This window comes from Tenrec ecaudatus, chromosome 10 (assembly GCF_050624435.1).
Source record: "Tenrec ecaudatus isolate mTenEca1 chromosome 10, mTenEca1.hap1, whole genome shotgun sequence".
NCBI lineage: Eukaryota > Metazoa > Chordata > Mammalia > Afrosoricida > Tenrecidae > Tenrec > Tenrec ecaudatus.
Genome location: NC_134539.1, coordinates 74,895,142 through 74,911,094, shown reverse-complemented (window position 1 = coordinate 74,911,094; position 15,953 = coordinate 74,895,142). Strand labels below are relative to the sequence as shown.

At 54.8% G+C, this 15,953-nt stretch overlaps 1 protein-coding gene across 2 annotated transcripts in view; it reads left to right on the top strand.

Moving 5' to 3' along the window:
• The window catches only part of NTNG2 (netrin G2), an 81,774-nt gene that overhangs the window by 24,333 nt on the left and 41,488 nt on the right, over positions 1-15,953 (top strand). For both annotated transcript variants that reach the window (XM_075560587.1, XM_075560586.1), the window contains one exon: positions 7,363-8,006. In XM_075560587.1, the coding sequence (XP_075416702.1) occupies positions 7,363-8,006 (644 nt within the window). The remainder of the gene's footprint in view (positions 1-7,362; positions 8,007-15,953) is intronic.

Genomic DNA, 15,953 nt, shown 5'->3' with positions numbered 1-15,953 from the left:
TGACAGGGCTGAGGATGAGACGGCTTTAGTTGGCAACTCGGCAGACAGGTTCAAAAAAAAATCTGCCAGCTGCTAACTGTTCCCCGGGTCTGCCCACACGCCTGCGTGCACTGCCTCCCTGGGAGAACCCAAGTTTGTGTGAGAGTGATGGGTTCCCGACTGGGGGTGGCCGTGTCCTTCCCCTTTGGGATGAAGGACGTATTCTCCCAACCTCTTGAAGATGCTGGGCTCAGAGACCAACCCTCTCAATTCTTGTCCCACCTTGGGGCTCTGTGGACTTGAGAAGTTTGCCTACCTTTGCTGAGCCCACTTTCTCTGTCTGTCAGACACAATCCCGTCCTCCAGACCTGACTTCTGGAGAGGGGGGTGTGCTCCATAAATGGTGGGGTTTAACATTTGTTCAGTTCCTGGGTGGTTCGGGTGCTCAGAGGCTAGCAGAAAGATTGAATTTATCCAGAGGCACCTGATAAGAAAGGCCAAAAACTCAGCTCTGAAAACCGTGAGAAGCGCAGCTCTAGTGGGCTTCCCCTAGTCGGTCAGCCCCAAGGCAGCTGGTTTGGGGTGTTCATATCTGCTCAAGCCCCTGGCTGGGAAGTGATCGTGATGCTCTGCTGACAACCAGGTGCTGCCTGTGTGGAATCTGATGTGACTCTTACAGGTCCCCTAGGACATCCATGCTGTCAGCCTCCCCGGACCTCGTTTCATTTGTGCAGCAAAGACAGTGGGTTCCTGGGAAACGCCAGGTTCAGTGTGCATGGAAGCAGGTCAGGCTTCCTCATGGATCTTACTCTCCAGGAGAGAAACTGAGGCTCAGAGAAGTTGAGTGACTTGCCCAAGCTCACGAGTGTCCAGGGGAGGCCCTGTACCTACCTGGTCATCCAGTCACAAAGCTCAGGGTTCCCCACTGCACCTTGGGATGCAAGGCTAGCACTTATTCTTCTTCCTAGGACTTCATTCCCACCCAGTGACTCAGCCTCCCCGGGCTCCTGAGTTCGGGGCCTGGAGGGTCATGCAGTCCAGACTTCCCACAGGCTCAGTTAACTCTGTGTTGCTAATAGTTCACTTTCCCATTCAATTATATTTTTTGCCCGCAGCTTGTCCACAGTGTTTACAACCTGGCCTCTGACTCCAAATGCACCCTCTGCACAGAAAATCACATAAAAGCAAAACCATTTAAAAGACCATAAAAAGGTCTGAAAGGCGTGGTATAAAATGTTTTCTCCACAGACTATTCCATACCAGGCATCCCCAATAAGAGCCTACAAAGGGTACTTGCACTTTCCCTGGTCTCTGGGGCTGCTGCCCCCCCCCCCATTTAGCTCCCATCTCCTTCCCCTACACCCCAGGGCCTTATCCCTTAAAAATATTTCGCCTTGCCTTGCAGGTGATTTGTCTTTGTGTCATAAGGAGCTCTGATGGTGTCGTGGGCTAAGCACTGGGCTGCTAACCCCAAGGTCAGTGGTTCAAACCCACCAGCCGCTCCTGCAGGAGAAAGAGGGGCTGTCTACTCCTGTGAAGAGTTATAGTCCCGACGGCCATGGCTTTGGGGTGTGAGTCCATAGATATACAGAGACTATAACTCTTTACTATATCTATCTATATACTGGCCTGGTGGTCTCACTTTTCCTCTCCCTCCTGCAGAGATTTGGTAGGAGAGTCCTGGAGCTGAAGGTCATGCAGCAGCTGTCGAATAATAATAGACCAAATTGGTTGTCGTGGAGTTGCTGCCAGGTCAAGGTGACCCACTTTTCAGAGCAGAACTGCTCCATAGAAAGTCATGGCTGGGACCTTCTGGAAGCTGATAGCCAGGTGTTTCTTCTGAGGTGCTCCTGGGTGGATTCGAACCTCCAATCTCTCGGACAGTAGTTGAGCACTTAACCACTTGCCCTCCCACCCCCCGAGACTCCAATTGCTCGATACTCGTTGCTGCCATTCCATCTGGAGACCTCTGCCAGACACATCACACATAGCCTCGCCTACAATGCTGGAGGAACCGTCAGAGGCTCCGAGGCGGTCCGTTCTCAAGGTTCCTCAGACTCAAGGGAAGGAGTGGTGATGGAACCCCAGGGCATTTGGACTCTAGAGCGAGGTCCCCAGACTGCTCTGTTCCTCCAAGCTGACCTAGCCTCTAGGATAGGGACTCATTGTCCCTGATAATGAGGTGTGCTGCTAACTATAAGGTCCACAGTTCAAAACCACTAGCCCCCATCCCCAAGGGAGAAAGAGAGGGCTTTCTAGTCTAGTAAAGAGTTACAGTCTTTGGAAACTCACGGCAGGGGGCGGGGGCAGTTCTATTCCTGTAGGAACCTCTCAGAGTCACTAGGAGTCGGTATTGAAAACCTCAAGGTCAGCAGTTTGAAAGCACCAGCTGCTCTGAGGAAGACAGCTGAGACTTTCTACTCCTATGCAGAGTTCCAGGGGAACCCAAAGGGGAGGGGGTTTCTGCTCTGTCCCAGAGGGTCGCTAGTAGTCAGAATGGACTTGATGGCAGTGAGTTTGAGTTTTTAGTTTTGGGTGGTTGTTTGTTTGTTTGTTTGTTTGTTTGTTTTGATGAATTCCTAGCAGACTGAGAGTCCTAACCTCTAGCCTGAGTCACCAAGAACTTCTTGGATTTGTATGGCATCTTGGTGACACTGTGGGTTAGACTCTTCGTTGCTAACTGCAAGGTTGGCAGTTTGAAACCCCAGTTACTTTTCCCACTCTCTGCTCCAGAGGCGCTGTCACCCTGCCCTACAGGGTCCCTGTGAGTTGGATACAACTCAACAGCAGTGGGTTTCGGTTTGTGGCGTTTTTTTTTCTTGAGCAGCATTTTCTGGAGAAAAGTCGAAGGCTTTTACCAGGGCTCTGATTTTTTTTTTTCAATCCATGAAATGCTTCAAGAAACAATTTCTGCTTTCGATAATATCAAAGGTCATGTTTGGTGTCATCCTGAAAGGTTAGGGATGAGCCTCAGACCTCCGCAGCTGCTTCTCCTCGGTTGGAAGTGACTTGAGTTTCACGAGTAGTTCATCTGAGGGGGGCTGTGCAGACCAGGAAGGCTGGTACCCTCTGGGGGACAATCTCACCCCTCCCACCCCGGCTATCAGCTGTCAGCTGCGGCTTCAGGGAGGTGGGAGGTGGGGTACGCCATACTGGGCCTCTGATCTCAGGCTGGATTCGTGGTGTTCTCCCTAGTGGGGACACAGAACAGCAGGTGACCCAGTACCCCTCCCACAACATTGAAATGGTTAAATGAATTACAAGATCCTTGGATGGGAGGGAAAGAGAAATGGGAGAGGGAAAGAAAGAGAGAGAATTTTGTTGGCGTCGGCTTGGGATTTATTTATTGTACTCGCTGTTGATTAAGCCTGCTCCACAGCAGGCGAGGGGCTGGTAAATACACAGGCTGATTCATTAGCTTCTGACCATCTGCTTCCCCGGGCCGGGGCTGGGGGGCCAGGCAGGTCCTGCAGGTTGGGGCAGCCAGGCCTTGGCAGCCAGGTGGGGCCCCCACCCCCTGACCGAGCTGTGTCAGTCTTCCCGATGACAGACAGGCCAGGCACAGCTGGGAGGGGTCCTGTGAGGACCCTGACCTGTCCCCCAATGCCCAGTGGAGACCAGGAGGCCCAAGCAGGGTGGGGAAAGGTAAAGTAGAAGGACAAAGAGGCGAGATGTGGGGTGGGCAGCTAACAGAAGCTGGAGGTTGACAGCAGTAATACCCACACTCAATATGAGCTGTGGTACATAATTGTTATTACCATGAGTTCATATCATATAGGATGATAATAACAGCTACCATTCAGTAAGCGACTCTGGAGACATTAAATAAGGAGACATTAAATTGGATGAGGAGGGTGCTGGACTCCAAGGATGCATAGACCTGGCGGACTTCCTGGAGGAAGTGTGTGGGAGGTGTTCTGAAACTTGAGAGGCAGGGCGTGGATCAAAAACATGGAGACAAGGGGTGCCTGGCAAATGGCACACCCTTCAGTGACTCAGATGATAAAGCGGATGGAGTCCTGTGAAGTTGTCTGGTGTCGGCCAACTGAGAAACCAGGCTAGTGGAGGAGGACCCCAGAGGTAGGCTGGGGGGTGAGATTGCTCCACACTCACAATTCAGCCTCTCCCCTCCGGACTCCAGGGGCAATAAGAGAAGGGAGCCCTCAGCCTGTAGGGTGAGGGCCATTGCTGGGCTGGCAAAAGAGGGAAGACCCCACGCCTGGTTTCAAACCGCCTCCTTTCATGTCCCCCCACCTCCCAACCACGCAGGGATGAGCTTATAGGGCATCTGTCCGCTGGGTCTTTCCCCAAAATGGCACAAACAGGGCCCACCTGAGCAGCCTTCACTGCGGTGGGCCGGCCGGCAGAGGGTCTGCCCTAAGAGATGATGACCGGGGAGGGAGCTCACCCTCGTCGTCAGCTGCCCCCTCAGGCACCAGCACTCTGCTGTCTCCCTGCTCCTCACCAGCCTTCGCCTCTGTGCGCCTTTGAGTTTTCTCCCTGAGGCCTCTCCGTCCCCTCCTCATTCAGAGTGACTTGCCCAGGTCGTCTGCCTTGAGGTGAGGAAGCTCAGCATGGGCCCAGCCTTCAAGCCCGTGAGATCACCTGCCTTGTAGGTTCCCACCCCGGGTGCAGGTATCTCTCCGAAACACCACCTGCTCTCAAGGAAGCCCAGGCCACCATCTCCATGTGTGTACAATGAGGCATCGAACTGGCTCAGTGGAACCTCTTCCACCAGAGGCTCGTGGTCTCCCTGAACTGGGGAGGGCTAGGTTGGGTGGGATAGGCCATGGGATCTTGGGAGACTGCAAACAAAAAGCCAAACTCACTGCCATCTAGTTGATGCCAACTCTTGGTGACCCTATAGGGCAGGGTAAAACTGGGCCCTGTGGGTTATCCAGACTGTAACTCTTTACAGAGGGAGCCTTCATCTTTCTCCTGCGGAGTGGCTGGTGGTTTCGAACTGCTGATCTCAGAGTCAGCAGCCCAACCCATAACCCCTGTGCTGCCTGAACTCCAAGAACAGAGCTATTTTGGTCTAGGGGTGCTTTATGGAACCTTCCCTGGTAACCTCAGGCCAGTCCTGCTCAGTGAGGAGCCCTGGCTGCCTGGGAGCCTGTCCTTGGCTGGAACAGATCAAAGCTGGTGGTCGGAGGCCTGGCTGCAGTGACATGAAATGCAGGGCTGAAAGGAGGTTGTCAGGCCAGCCCTCAGAAGGTGACGAGCCCACTGCCCCCAGGGAACCAGATGATTTATTTCCGAGAGAGAGGTTTTCACTTAGATCCCAGCCGTTTTGTCTCTGAGCAATCAGGGATCTGAAATATTCATCAAAAGGGGCTGCCAGTCTTCCAGGGTACAGTGTGGTTATTAGTGACATTTTCAGGCCTCCACTGTGAGCTCACCAATGGACCAGATGCAGGGCAATGGGTTTGGCTGTCGTGGTGCCCACTGGGCAGGGACAAAAGCTAGCTCAGCCTTGGGGTGGAGGGGGAGGCGCAGTTGGGGTGTGGGGGTTGTGGCAGGAATAGGCATGTGTCAGACACACCTGTGTCAGAGGTAGAGTCGAACAGTAAGGGAGCGAGAGAGTAGACCCTGCCATCCTCAGCCAGTTCCCCTTTCGAGGAACCTGCCAGACATGTACTGGCATCCAGGAATGCCTTGCCACAAGGACATACCCCTGGAAAGGGAGCTGGCCTACCAACACTCAGCCTCCTTCCTATGTGCCCAGGGCTCCCTGAGGCAGAAACACGTGCTTTGGGCTGAACACGGTGACTGGTGGGCAGGATGCACAGACAGGGTGGGGGTGGTTGTTCTCTTCCCAGCTGGGACCTTGGCCACCTTCCAGGGCCAGCCTCCTCCATCTTGGGCGTGGAGAGGATGCACCTGTTTTGTGAGGAGAAATGAGAGAACTGGGAGCCGGAAGTCTTCAGCACAATGCTAGCATCAGGTAGCACTGGGGACTTTGACTTCCACCACAGCACTACTGTTGCTGCCTGCTGATGGTAGCTTTCCAATGAAGGCAGCTCTGTGTAGACATTGAGAGAGAACTTTGGAGACAGAGGGTAAAGGGCCAGTCAAGGAGCGGGAAGGCCACCTATGAAGGCTCAGCAACAGGACAAGCAATGCTGGAGGACCAGAAGGGTTCCCGTGAGCCAGGGAGGGGGCAGGACTCAACAACCTGGGAGAGTGTGTTGGTCAAGATTGACTGAAGAAACAAATGCAGGGAGACACTCATATGTGTGTAAGAGAGAACCTTAGATCGAAGAGCAATTGTACATTAAGAAAACATCCAGCCTGGTCCAGATCAAGTCCATAAGTCTGATATTAACCCATAAGTCGATACTAATACAGAAATTCCTCTTCAGATTCACGCAGCACATGCAATGAAGTGGAATTCAGGAAGAAAGATCACAGGCCAGTGGGTGGAAAGTCTTTGGGCAGGGGGGGAGTCTTGTGGATCCAGTGGTGTGGAAGCATCTCAGCACCAGCTCCAGGGCTCTGGCTCCATCAGTGTGGCTCCATGTGGCTTGTCAACAGGAATGTCTGGCAGAAAGTGTCTGTGTCCCTCCTCCAGCAATCTATTTATGTCCTTCGTGCCTCCAGATAAGGTCATTAAGCTGCGTCCCCTTTGACAGGCGAGGCTCCACCGCTTCACAAGCTGACAGGAGATTCTGTAACTGCCACAGGGCATTAGGACTGGCTCCTACGGGCAGCAGGGAAGCAGAGGACTATGAAGTGGAGTTGAAACACCTTCCCTTCTAGATTGTATTGAAAGCAAGGCAGTTGCTATCAAGTTCACCTCCACTCCCAGAGACGCTGGGCATGTCAGAGAGCACTGTGCTCCACAGAATTGTCATGGGTGAGCTTTCTGAAGGAAACCTCCAGGCCTGTGTTTGGAGGTGGGCTTGAACCCCCAACTCTCTGGTTAGCAGATGAGTGCGTTAACCCAGGGACTGAGAGGCGGGAGAGCATGTGCCTTCTTGGGAAGCTAGCAGGTTGCCCATCCTTTTGGCGCCTTGAGGAAGAGTGGGGAAATGGATACAAACTGCACACCTGGGAGACTTCCTGAGGCCCAGGACTTGGGGACACACTCTAGCTCAGCTGTTCTCAACCTGTGGGTCGAGACCCTTTGAGAGTCAAACGACCCTTTCACAGGGGTCACCTGATTCCTAACAGTAGCAAAATGACAGTGATGAAGTAGCCACAAAAATAACTTTATGGTTGGGGGTCACCACCACATGAGGCACTGTATGAAAGGGTCACGGACTTAGGGAGGTTGAGAACCACTGCTCTAGCTGCTAGGTTAGTGCCTGGCCTTACAGCCCCTCTGAACAGCCCCTGCTCACCCCTCCCCTCTCCTCCGCTGTCCCCGCCCCGCTGCAGGAGAACCCGTACCTGTGCAGCAACGAGTGCGATGCCTCCAACCCAGACCTGGCCCACCCGCCCCGGCTCATGTTCGACAAGGAGGACGAGGGGCTGACCACCTACTGGCAGAGTGTCACGTGGCGCCGCTACCCGAGCCCACTGGAGGCCAACATCACCCTTTCCTGGAACAAGAGCGTGGAACTGACGGATGACGTGGTGGTGACCTTCGAGTACGGCCGGCCCACCGTCATGGTCCTGGAGAAGTCCCTGGACAACGGGCGCACGTGGCAGCCCTACCAGTTCTATGCCGAGGACTGCATGGAGGCCTTCCACATGCCCGCCCGCCGGGCCCGGGACCTGGCATCCTCCAGTGCCCACCGGGTGCTGTGCACCGAGGAATACTCGCGCTGGGCCGGCTCCAAGAAGGAGAAGCACGTCCGCTTCGAGGTGCGGGACCGCTTCGCCATCTTCGCCGGCCCTGAGCTGCGCAACATGGACAACCTGTACACCCGGCTGGAAAGCGCCAAGGGCCTCAAGGAGTTCTTCACCTTCACGGACCTGCGCATGAGGCTGCTGCGCCCCGCCCTGGGCGGCACCTACGTGCAGCGGGAGAACCTCTACAAGTACTTCTACGCCATCTCCAACATTGAGGTCATTGGCCGGTAAGGCTGGACGGTGGGCTGGGGGCGGGCGCCAGGCAGGCTCTGGGGGGTTAACCTGGTCAGGGCCGCACAGAATTGCCTGGAGGGAGGGGGATACGTGGATGGTGTGTCCTCACCGCACCCTGCCTCCTCCCAGCCGCCGGGAAGTTGGGAGGCTTGCAGGAGATGGGTGGGGCCTGGGTAAAACTGGTGCTGGTACACAGAGGGGTTCTCACTGTGTATCCACTGGGTGAATGGACTCTTGGGTCAGAGCCCCATCGTTGGCATAGACCAGTTGGCATGGCCCAAACCCAGGTGCACAAATGCACTCATGTTAGGCAGGGCTGAGAGACATGTCTTATGGGGCAGGAGGGAACCCAGCCTGTCCTTGGCATGGCCAGGGTGTAGACAGCCTGGGATTGCTGCGTCAACTTTTAAGTGCACAACTCAGGCATGTGGAGGACAGGCTTCAGCCAGGCCCAGCAGTTAAAGGCAGCCTTTGTCTCCCAGGAACTGCTTGGGTCATGGGTGGTCGAATAGCTCCCATCCTGGGCTCCTTCACCAGACAGTCTTCTGGTCTGTGGGGCCAAGGCTTTGTCCGGGAGCCCCCGCACAACGCCCTGGTCTGTATGGAGGGGAGAAGCCTGGGGAGACACCCATCATGAGATAACCCCAGGGAAAGAGTTTTCTGGGGCCAGTAGCATGTACTGCAGGGGCTCCTCAAGGGTGGCCCCATGCAAGCATCACCTGGGAGCTCTCTGGAAACACAGATTCGCTGGCCCCACATCAGACATTCTGCATCATAACCTCCAGGTGGTAGGGCCCAGCAAGCTGGGTTTTCATAAGCGCCTCCCTGCCCAGGACTTTCTGATGCACACTCAAGCCCTGCAGGGGTAATGGTTGGTAGTATGAACTCTGAGACTAGAAGATGTGAGTTTGATCCCGGCTCGGCTATCCTTTGCCTGAGCCCTGGGCAAGTGCGGCTCAGTGCCTCCGTTTGCCCACCTGTGCAGTAGGGTGACAGCTATCATTTGCATCGGTTCTGGGGAAGGTGGGTGAGTTCAGTGAATTGAAGCTGGTAAGCCACTCATGACGGCGTCTGACACACTATTTGTGCAACAACCACCACAAAGGCATTTGTTGGGTACAATATGAATAGTTAAAAACAGAGCCTCAGAGGGGTGTGGCAGGCGGAAGGGGAGGGGGGGCATCTTTGAGTGCCAAGGAGGTTGGACCATCCTCAATCACCAGCAGCTTGGCTTAGGCAGGTGGAGGCAGGGGCCTCACTCAGCGACCAGCTGGGGCAACATAGCCTGGGCATCTTTCCATGGCAGTCTCTAAATCCTGCCCAAGGTTACCACCACTGATGAACACAAAAGGCCGTTGGCTGTATGGTGTGTGTCGCATATTCCTATGTTTGTAGCGCATCTAGCATGCCCAGGCATACACTTCCTAAGTGGGGTATGCATTGGGACAACACTTCTGTAGGCAGAAAAACAATCGCAGGGTGAGGGAGGAAGAGACGGACAACGCAAGAACCTCTTCCTAGCTATTCCCAGGGACCGTGCCTGGGGTGGGTGCTGGGCAGAGGCAGCAGGGCCCTTGTGCTAGCATTTTATTTTGATAACATGTATGGAAGTCAGTGGATGGTGAAATCGGAATCAGGTTCAAGGTGGGCAGATTTCAGAGCTGGCAGATGGGGTGCAGCAGGTGCACCGGCCAGGAGCTGTGGCTCTGACTCCCCTGTTTTCTGTCCCTCTCCCCCAATATTTAAAATCGGGGATATTTTGGAAACCGCTAGACTTCTGGCCACTGTTGTGGGACCCGGGGTGTGCTCCTGTGTCTCCCCTAATCCAGCGTGGCCATCTATCTCAGGGTCCCTGCTCTTGGGCTGCACCTGTCAGGCTAGTTAAAGCCTCCCCACACACACACACCAGGGAAGTCCTGCTCAGCTGAGCCCCTGAGTGCTTCAGGCTTCCCTGGTGTCACAGCCATGTACAGACCCATCTTGATACCACCCTCATCTTCACAACTGTGGTCATGGCCCCATTTTACACCTTAGTAGGCATCTTGGGTCTCAGTCCTGATGTCTGGGCCGGCTGCTGGGGCCTGGCTGGTAGTTGTCATCAAGTTGGTTTGGATTCCTGGTAACCCCGCGTGCAGAATAGAACTGTCCCAAGGCTGTCAAGGCTGATCCCCAGACCATTCTTCTGAGGTGAAGGAACCCTGGTGGTGTCGTGGTTACATGTTGGGCTACTAACCACAAGGTCAGCAGTTCAAAGCCACCAGCTGCTGCACAGGAAAAGATGGGGCTTTCTACTCCCATCTAGTGTTACAGTCTCAGAAACCCACAGGAGCAGTTCTCCTTTGTGCTATTGGGTCTCTGAGACTTGGAACCCACTTGACGGCAGTGAGTGAGTGTGATTTTCTCACGTGTCTCTGGGTGGGACTACAACCTTTCAGCTGGTCATCAATTGCTTAATCATTTACACCTCGAGGGGCTCCTCAGGGCCCCCAGTGTCCCTGCCATCCCACCAGGACAAGGGTCCTCTCTCTCCTAGGAGGGCCCGAGATGCAGACAGAGAAATGGAGCCTGCTCCGTGCAGGGCCAGAGGGACAGGTCACCGTCATCATCTTCCGAGCCTGGTCCACATGCAGATCCCTGTGTTAGCGCCAGGTGACATGGGTTCGATCCCTGCCCCTCAGCGTCCTCTCGCTGAGCCTCAGTTTCCTACCTGCCCTCTCGCTCGGCTGCCTGGAGCTCTGGCTTTCCTGGCGAGGTAGCAGGGCGATCCCTGCCTAGTAGCTTGCAGCTCCCCTTGGCACCGAACCTCTGTGGGTGGTGGGGATGAGCTGTCGTGGTGGCGAAAGTACTGCAATTAATTCACAGATGAAGTAAGTACTCTTCAGGCGGCTGGTCGGCAGGAAAGTGGCAGCTTGGCTTATCGATGAATTAGGCCTGGCTAGATGGTTCAGCAGTGACCTGAACCTGGCTGTGACGTCCCCCCGCTTTTCCTTTTTAAAGTTCTGGTGGGAAAGCCCCAGCCAGGGAACTAGAGACAGCCAGACATCTTGGCAGGACAGGCTGGGTACGGGCAGAGGATGCTCCTATGTTCCTAGCAGACATCCGGGCACCTCTGAGGGCTCTCAGGTTCTGGGTTTTCAAATGGACCCACTATGGTGTTCCCTGAGAATGCCATGACCTAGAGAGGCCATGCTGCCTCCCCCACATTGTCGATGAACATAAAGTTGCTCCTTGGGTTGGTTCTAACTCTTGGTGGCCCGGTGGCCAATGGAGCAGAGCATTGCCCGCCTCAACGTTTGATTCCCCCGAATGAGGCCACGTCTCCACCCCTCTCACTGAGGGGCCTCCTCTGTCTCACATACCTCCTGCTGACTGAGCACGATGTCTTTCTGCGGGGACTGGTTCCTCCTGATGACATGTCCAAAGTACGGGAGACCAAGTGTCACTATCGTCCCTCCTAACGAACCTTCTATGGAGTACTTCTTTCAACACAGATTTCTCTGTGCCCCTGGCATGTGTGGTAGTCTTTCCAATGCCATGATTCAAAGGCATCACTTCTTGCTCTGTCTTTCTGCCTCATCACCAGCTAACAACATAGCTACTCTTCTTGTGCTTCTATCAGGTTCGGTGCTAAAGGCTGTACACACATGATCTTGTTTAGTCCACAGAAATGTGTATCGAATGCTTAGGACCCCACAAATGGGTCCTGCGATGCAGTAGTTGGCCACTCCATTGTCAACCAAAAGGTCGGCAGTTCAAACCCACCCACGAAGGACACCAGAGGAGAAAAGGCCTGGCAGTCTGCTCCCTGGGAGATGACACCCTGGGAAACGCTAGTGGGGCGCTCTCCTGTGCCCTGTAGGGTAGCTCGCAGTCAGAGTGGGCTTGAGGGCACTTAGAAGCAACAGGAAGACCCCGCAGGCTTAGGACGCTGCTTTGAGCAAGCTGGACCTGATCCCTAATCCATGGGACTTTCCCTATGGACCCCTGTTTTCAGATGACAAGGAGCCTGCGGCTTGTTGAGGACAGACACACAGCTACACCCAGCATGCGCCCTGTGCCAGCCAGTCTCTGTCACTGACCTGGCACAGAGAGCTGCAGCCACGGGCATCTCCGGGTCACCTCCACCCCTGTCCCAGGCACAATTCACTCCCATTCCTGGAAGGCAGGGCGGAGGCGGGAGCTATTTTCTCTGTGCACACGTGGGGAAACTCAGGTGCAGAGCAGGCGTGTGCTGGCTTTGAACCATGCCTGGAATCTGGGACAAAACTGGGACTTGAGGAGGAATGAGCTCATCCGCCCATGTGCTTGGAGCCGGGACAGACCTGCCCCCAACACAGGGGCCGAGCATCAAGCTGACCAACCCCATCCAGCTTCAGAATCACCTGAGAGCTTTTACAGACAACAGGTGCCTTAGCCCTGCCTCTACGATCCCGGGATCAGGCCATCTAGGCTGAAGCCCACAAAGTGGACTCCACAAAATAAGTTGGAGACTAGAAGTCCGGCTCTGGCAGTGGGTTTCAACCTTGGCTCCACCCTAGGTCAGCTGGGTAACCTTAACTGCTCTGACCCTCATTTTGCTCAGCTGTGAAAGGGGGAACTAGCTTCTACCTTATCTGCTTGTGGGAGCCCTGATGGCTTCGTGGGTTGTGCATAAAGAAGAGCAATTCGAAACCACCAGTGGCTCTGCAGGAGAATAATTAGGGTTTCTAGGCCCCTTAAGATTGACAGTCTCAGAAACCCACAGGGGCAGTTCGACTCGGTCCTGCAGGGTCTCTCTAAGTCAGAATCTGCTTGATGGCCATGAGTTTTTGTTTGGAGATCTGCTTGCTGTGGGATTTAATGACATAGCCTTGTTCTCCATTCCACCGGCAAGATGGCGAGAGAGATGAGACAGAGGCAAGGAGTCCAGCTGCCTGGATATAAATCCATCACTAGCCCTAATCCCAGATGTTGGTGCTGAGAAAATTGTACTGTTAGGAACCAGTGGGGATGGCAGACCCAAATAAATGCCCAAGGGTCCCAGAAGAAAACATCTCTGGATAAAATAGACCAGGAGGGACAATGGGGAACAGCGTAGCCTGTGAGAAATGGGGGAATTAGAGCCCCTCACAAGACAGCAGGTCAAATAGCTGCTCCTTCAGTGTCACAAGAAAAGGCAGATAGTTTGCTAGAGATGAAAAATCTGCTTTTGGGTTTTTTAAGATCGGCACCTATTGCAGACATCTTTGCAAACCCTGTGCAGGTGAAGCAGAAAGCACCTGCAGCCAGCTCTGCTCACGAGCTGCCAGGTGCTCCCCTCGGCTCCAGGCCCTTCTTGCAGAGAGATGTCAGCTGTATGCAACTGGCTGTTGGCGAGACGGGCAACCTTCAGAGGAAGGCTGGCCCCCGGGAGCTAGGGCACGGGCAGACTCCTGCAGCACAGCCTCGCTCCTCCTGCTGGGTCCGAGTCCATGCAACTTTGCCTCACAGGAAAGGGGGGTCCTCTCCCCAGGGCTAAGTTCCCCCTCCCCCCGCCACCCAGAAGACCTGGGAGGATACAGGGAACCAGCCTCCCTGGACCGGAGGCCTGACAGCCTGAGGCTGTGCAAGCCATGACAGAAAAGGAGGAGTGAGCTCCCCGTTCCTGAAAGTACTCAAGTCAAGCAAGGTGACATTTGCGAGGCGATGGAGCGACGCCCTGTGCCCAGGCTAGTACAACATCAACACATGCCGGAGGTCGAGGGAATGGTAGCACCGCTCCCATGTGTCTGGCGGGAGGGGGCGTGTTATGTACCAGTCATTACATTCTCCTCCCTGTTACCCGGTAGGAACGAGGAGACCTGCCAAGTCCCCCAGCCATCAGAGGCCCAGCGGGCCCTGGACAGGCAGAGCTGATCCCTGGGCTGGCCCTCCTGACCCATCCCGACCTTGCTTCTGCTGGGGGGGGGGCGCCTGCTCGTGGCTGCCTCCTCCCTGGGTCCCTCCCTCCTTCCCTACTTTCTTGCCTTCTCCCATAACCGTCCTGTTCCTATTGATTGGCCTGGTAACTGGAGATGGACGGAACTTAGGACAGGAATAGAAATCTGGAAGGGAAGAAAACCTTTGGTTTGTGCATGTGCGTGGGGGGGGGGCCAGGAGAGGAGGCCCCCTTCCTGCTCACTGTGTTGACACACTCGGCTGTGTTGGTGACGGAGTCAGCCGTCCTGCCTCCTGTAACTGTGACCCTCACTCGTGGGGGGGGGGGGCCTTTCAGCAGTAGGAGCTGCCATGCACTTAGCATTTCTCGTAGGGCCAAGGAGCACGCTAAGGCTGCTACGTGCATTTTCTCCCGAAGTCCTGCCCCTGAGGGTGTTCGTTCCCATTGCACAGATGAGGGAACGGACACTCAGCCAGCCAAGCCCACGGCTGCCAAGTCCACTCTGACACACAGGCCCCTGGAGGGTGGAGTAGACATGTCCCATTGCCCTCCCGAGGCTGGGAGCTTGACGGTGGCAGACTGCCGCCTCTGCTGTGGAAGAGTGGCTGATGGACTCGAACCCCTGACCTTCCAGCTAGCATCCAGGTGCTTTAACCACTGCGTCACCTGAGCTCCTTAATTGAGCGTCCTCTGTGCCGTTGAGAGAATGCAGATCCATGGCGACTGTAGGACAGAGACGAACTGTCACACAGAGTTCCCGAGGCTGCAACTCTTTACTGGAGTGGCCAGCCCCGAGCCTGCTATCAGTAGCCCAACCCTAACCCCCTGGCTACCAGGGGGTCCCTTCACTGAGCTACCCATACCCAACCCCGTCCGCCTCCTCCTCCTCCCTTTCCTCCTCTTCCTCCTCCTCCTTGAATCAGTTCTGACTCACGATGACCCCATGCAGTGTGGTGCATCTGTGGAAATCTATGGAAACAGAAAGCCTCTTCTTCCTCCTGAGGAGCAGCTGGTGGGTTTGAACTGCCACCCCTGCAGTCAGCAGCCCAGCACCACGCTCCCAGGCCCACCTGAGCTCCTTTGCTTGCCCAGAGGGGTTAGGAAACAGCTGCCCGACCCCTGAATCCATGATGCTGAGAAAATCTTCAAACGATAGACCAAAAAGACGCCTGAAGTTATCGTTAAGTAACTGTTGGACTAAACTCGTGAAGAGTGTCTCCCACGAGGACTGTCCCCTGCTAAAGAATTGTCTCTGTGAGACCAGATGGCTGACAGCAACGCTGAAGCAGAGACGAGCCATTTAGGGGACAGCGAGTCTAAGTTAACGGTGATGAAACAGTGTGGCAGAGAGCGAGGAGGCCGGTGACACGATGTGAGAAATGGAGTCAGGGTGGCCGGGCTCTGGAAGTTGATGAATGGGTGTATGTTCTGCTACATTTCGACAGAGACATCAAACAGCAAGCAAGAAATCACTAGATAGGCAGCATACTGGCTTCCATAACGAAGTACCACCGCCTCTGTGGTTTATGGTAACAGCCTTCCTTGTCTCCCAGTTCCGGAAGGTGTTGTGGGTGTGAGGTGCCATCGACTTGGTTCCGACCCATAGTGACCCTTTGCACAATAGAACAGAACGCTGCCCAGCCCTGCCCCGTCCTCCCAACTCTGCCTGTGCTTGAGCACTTGCTGCTGCCACGGTGTCGGTCCATCTCCTCGAGGGCCTCCCCTCCTTCGCTGCCCAAGCATGATGGCCTTCTCCAGGACTGGTCTCTCCTGACAGCATGTCCCAGGGAGCTTGAAGGGATGGGGTCTGTGTACATTAGATAAACAAATCCACAGAAACTCATGTATAAGAGAGAGTTTTATATAAAGGGTAAGTGCACATCAAAAAAACATCCCAACCCAATGCTGCCCAAGCTCACAAGTCCAACATTAACCCATATGTCCAACACCAATCCACAAAGTCCTCCTCCATCTCACAAAACACACACTATGATGCCGACTGCAGGAGAAGAGCTCAGTCAGTGAGGGTGTAAGCATCTCAGTG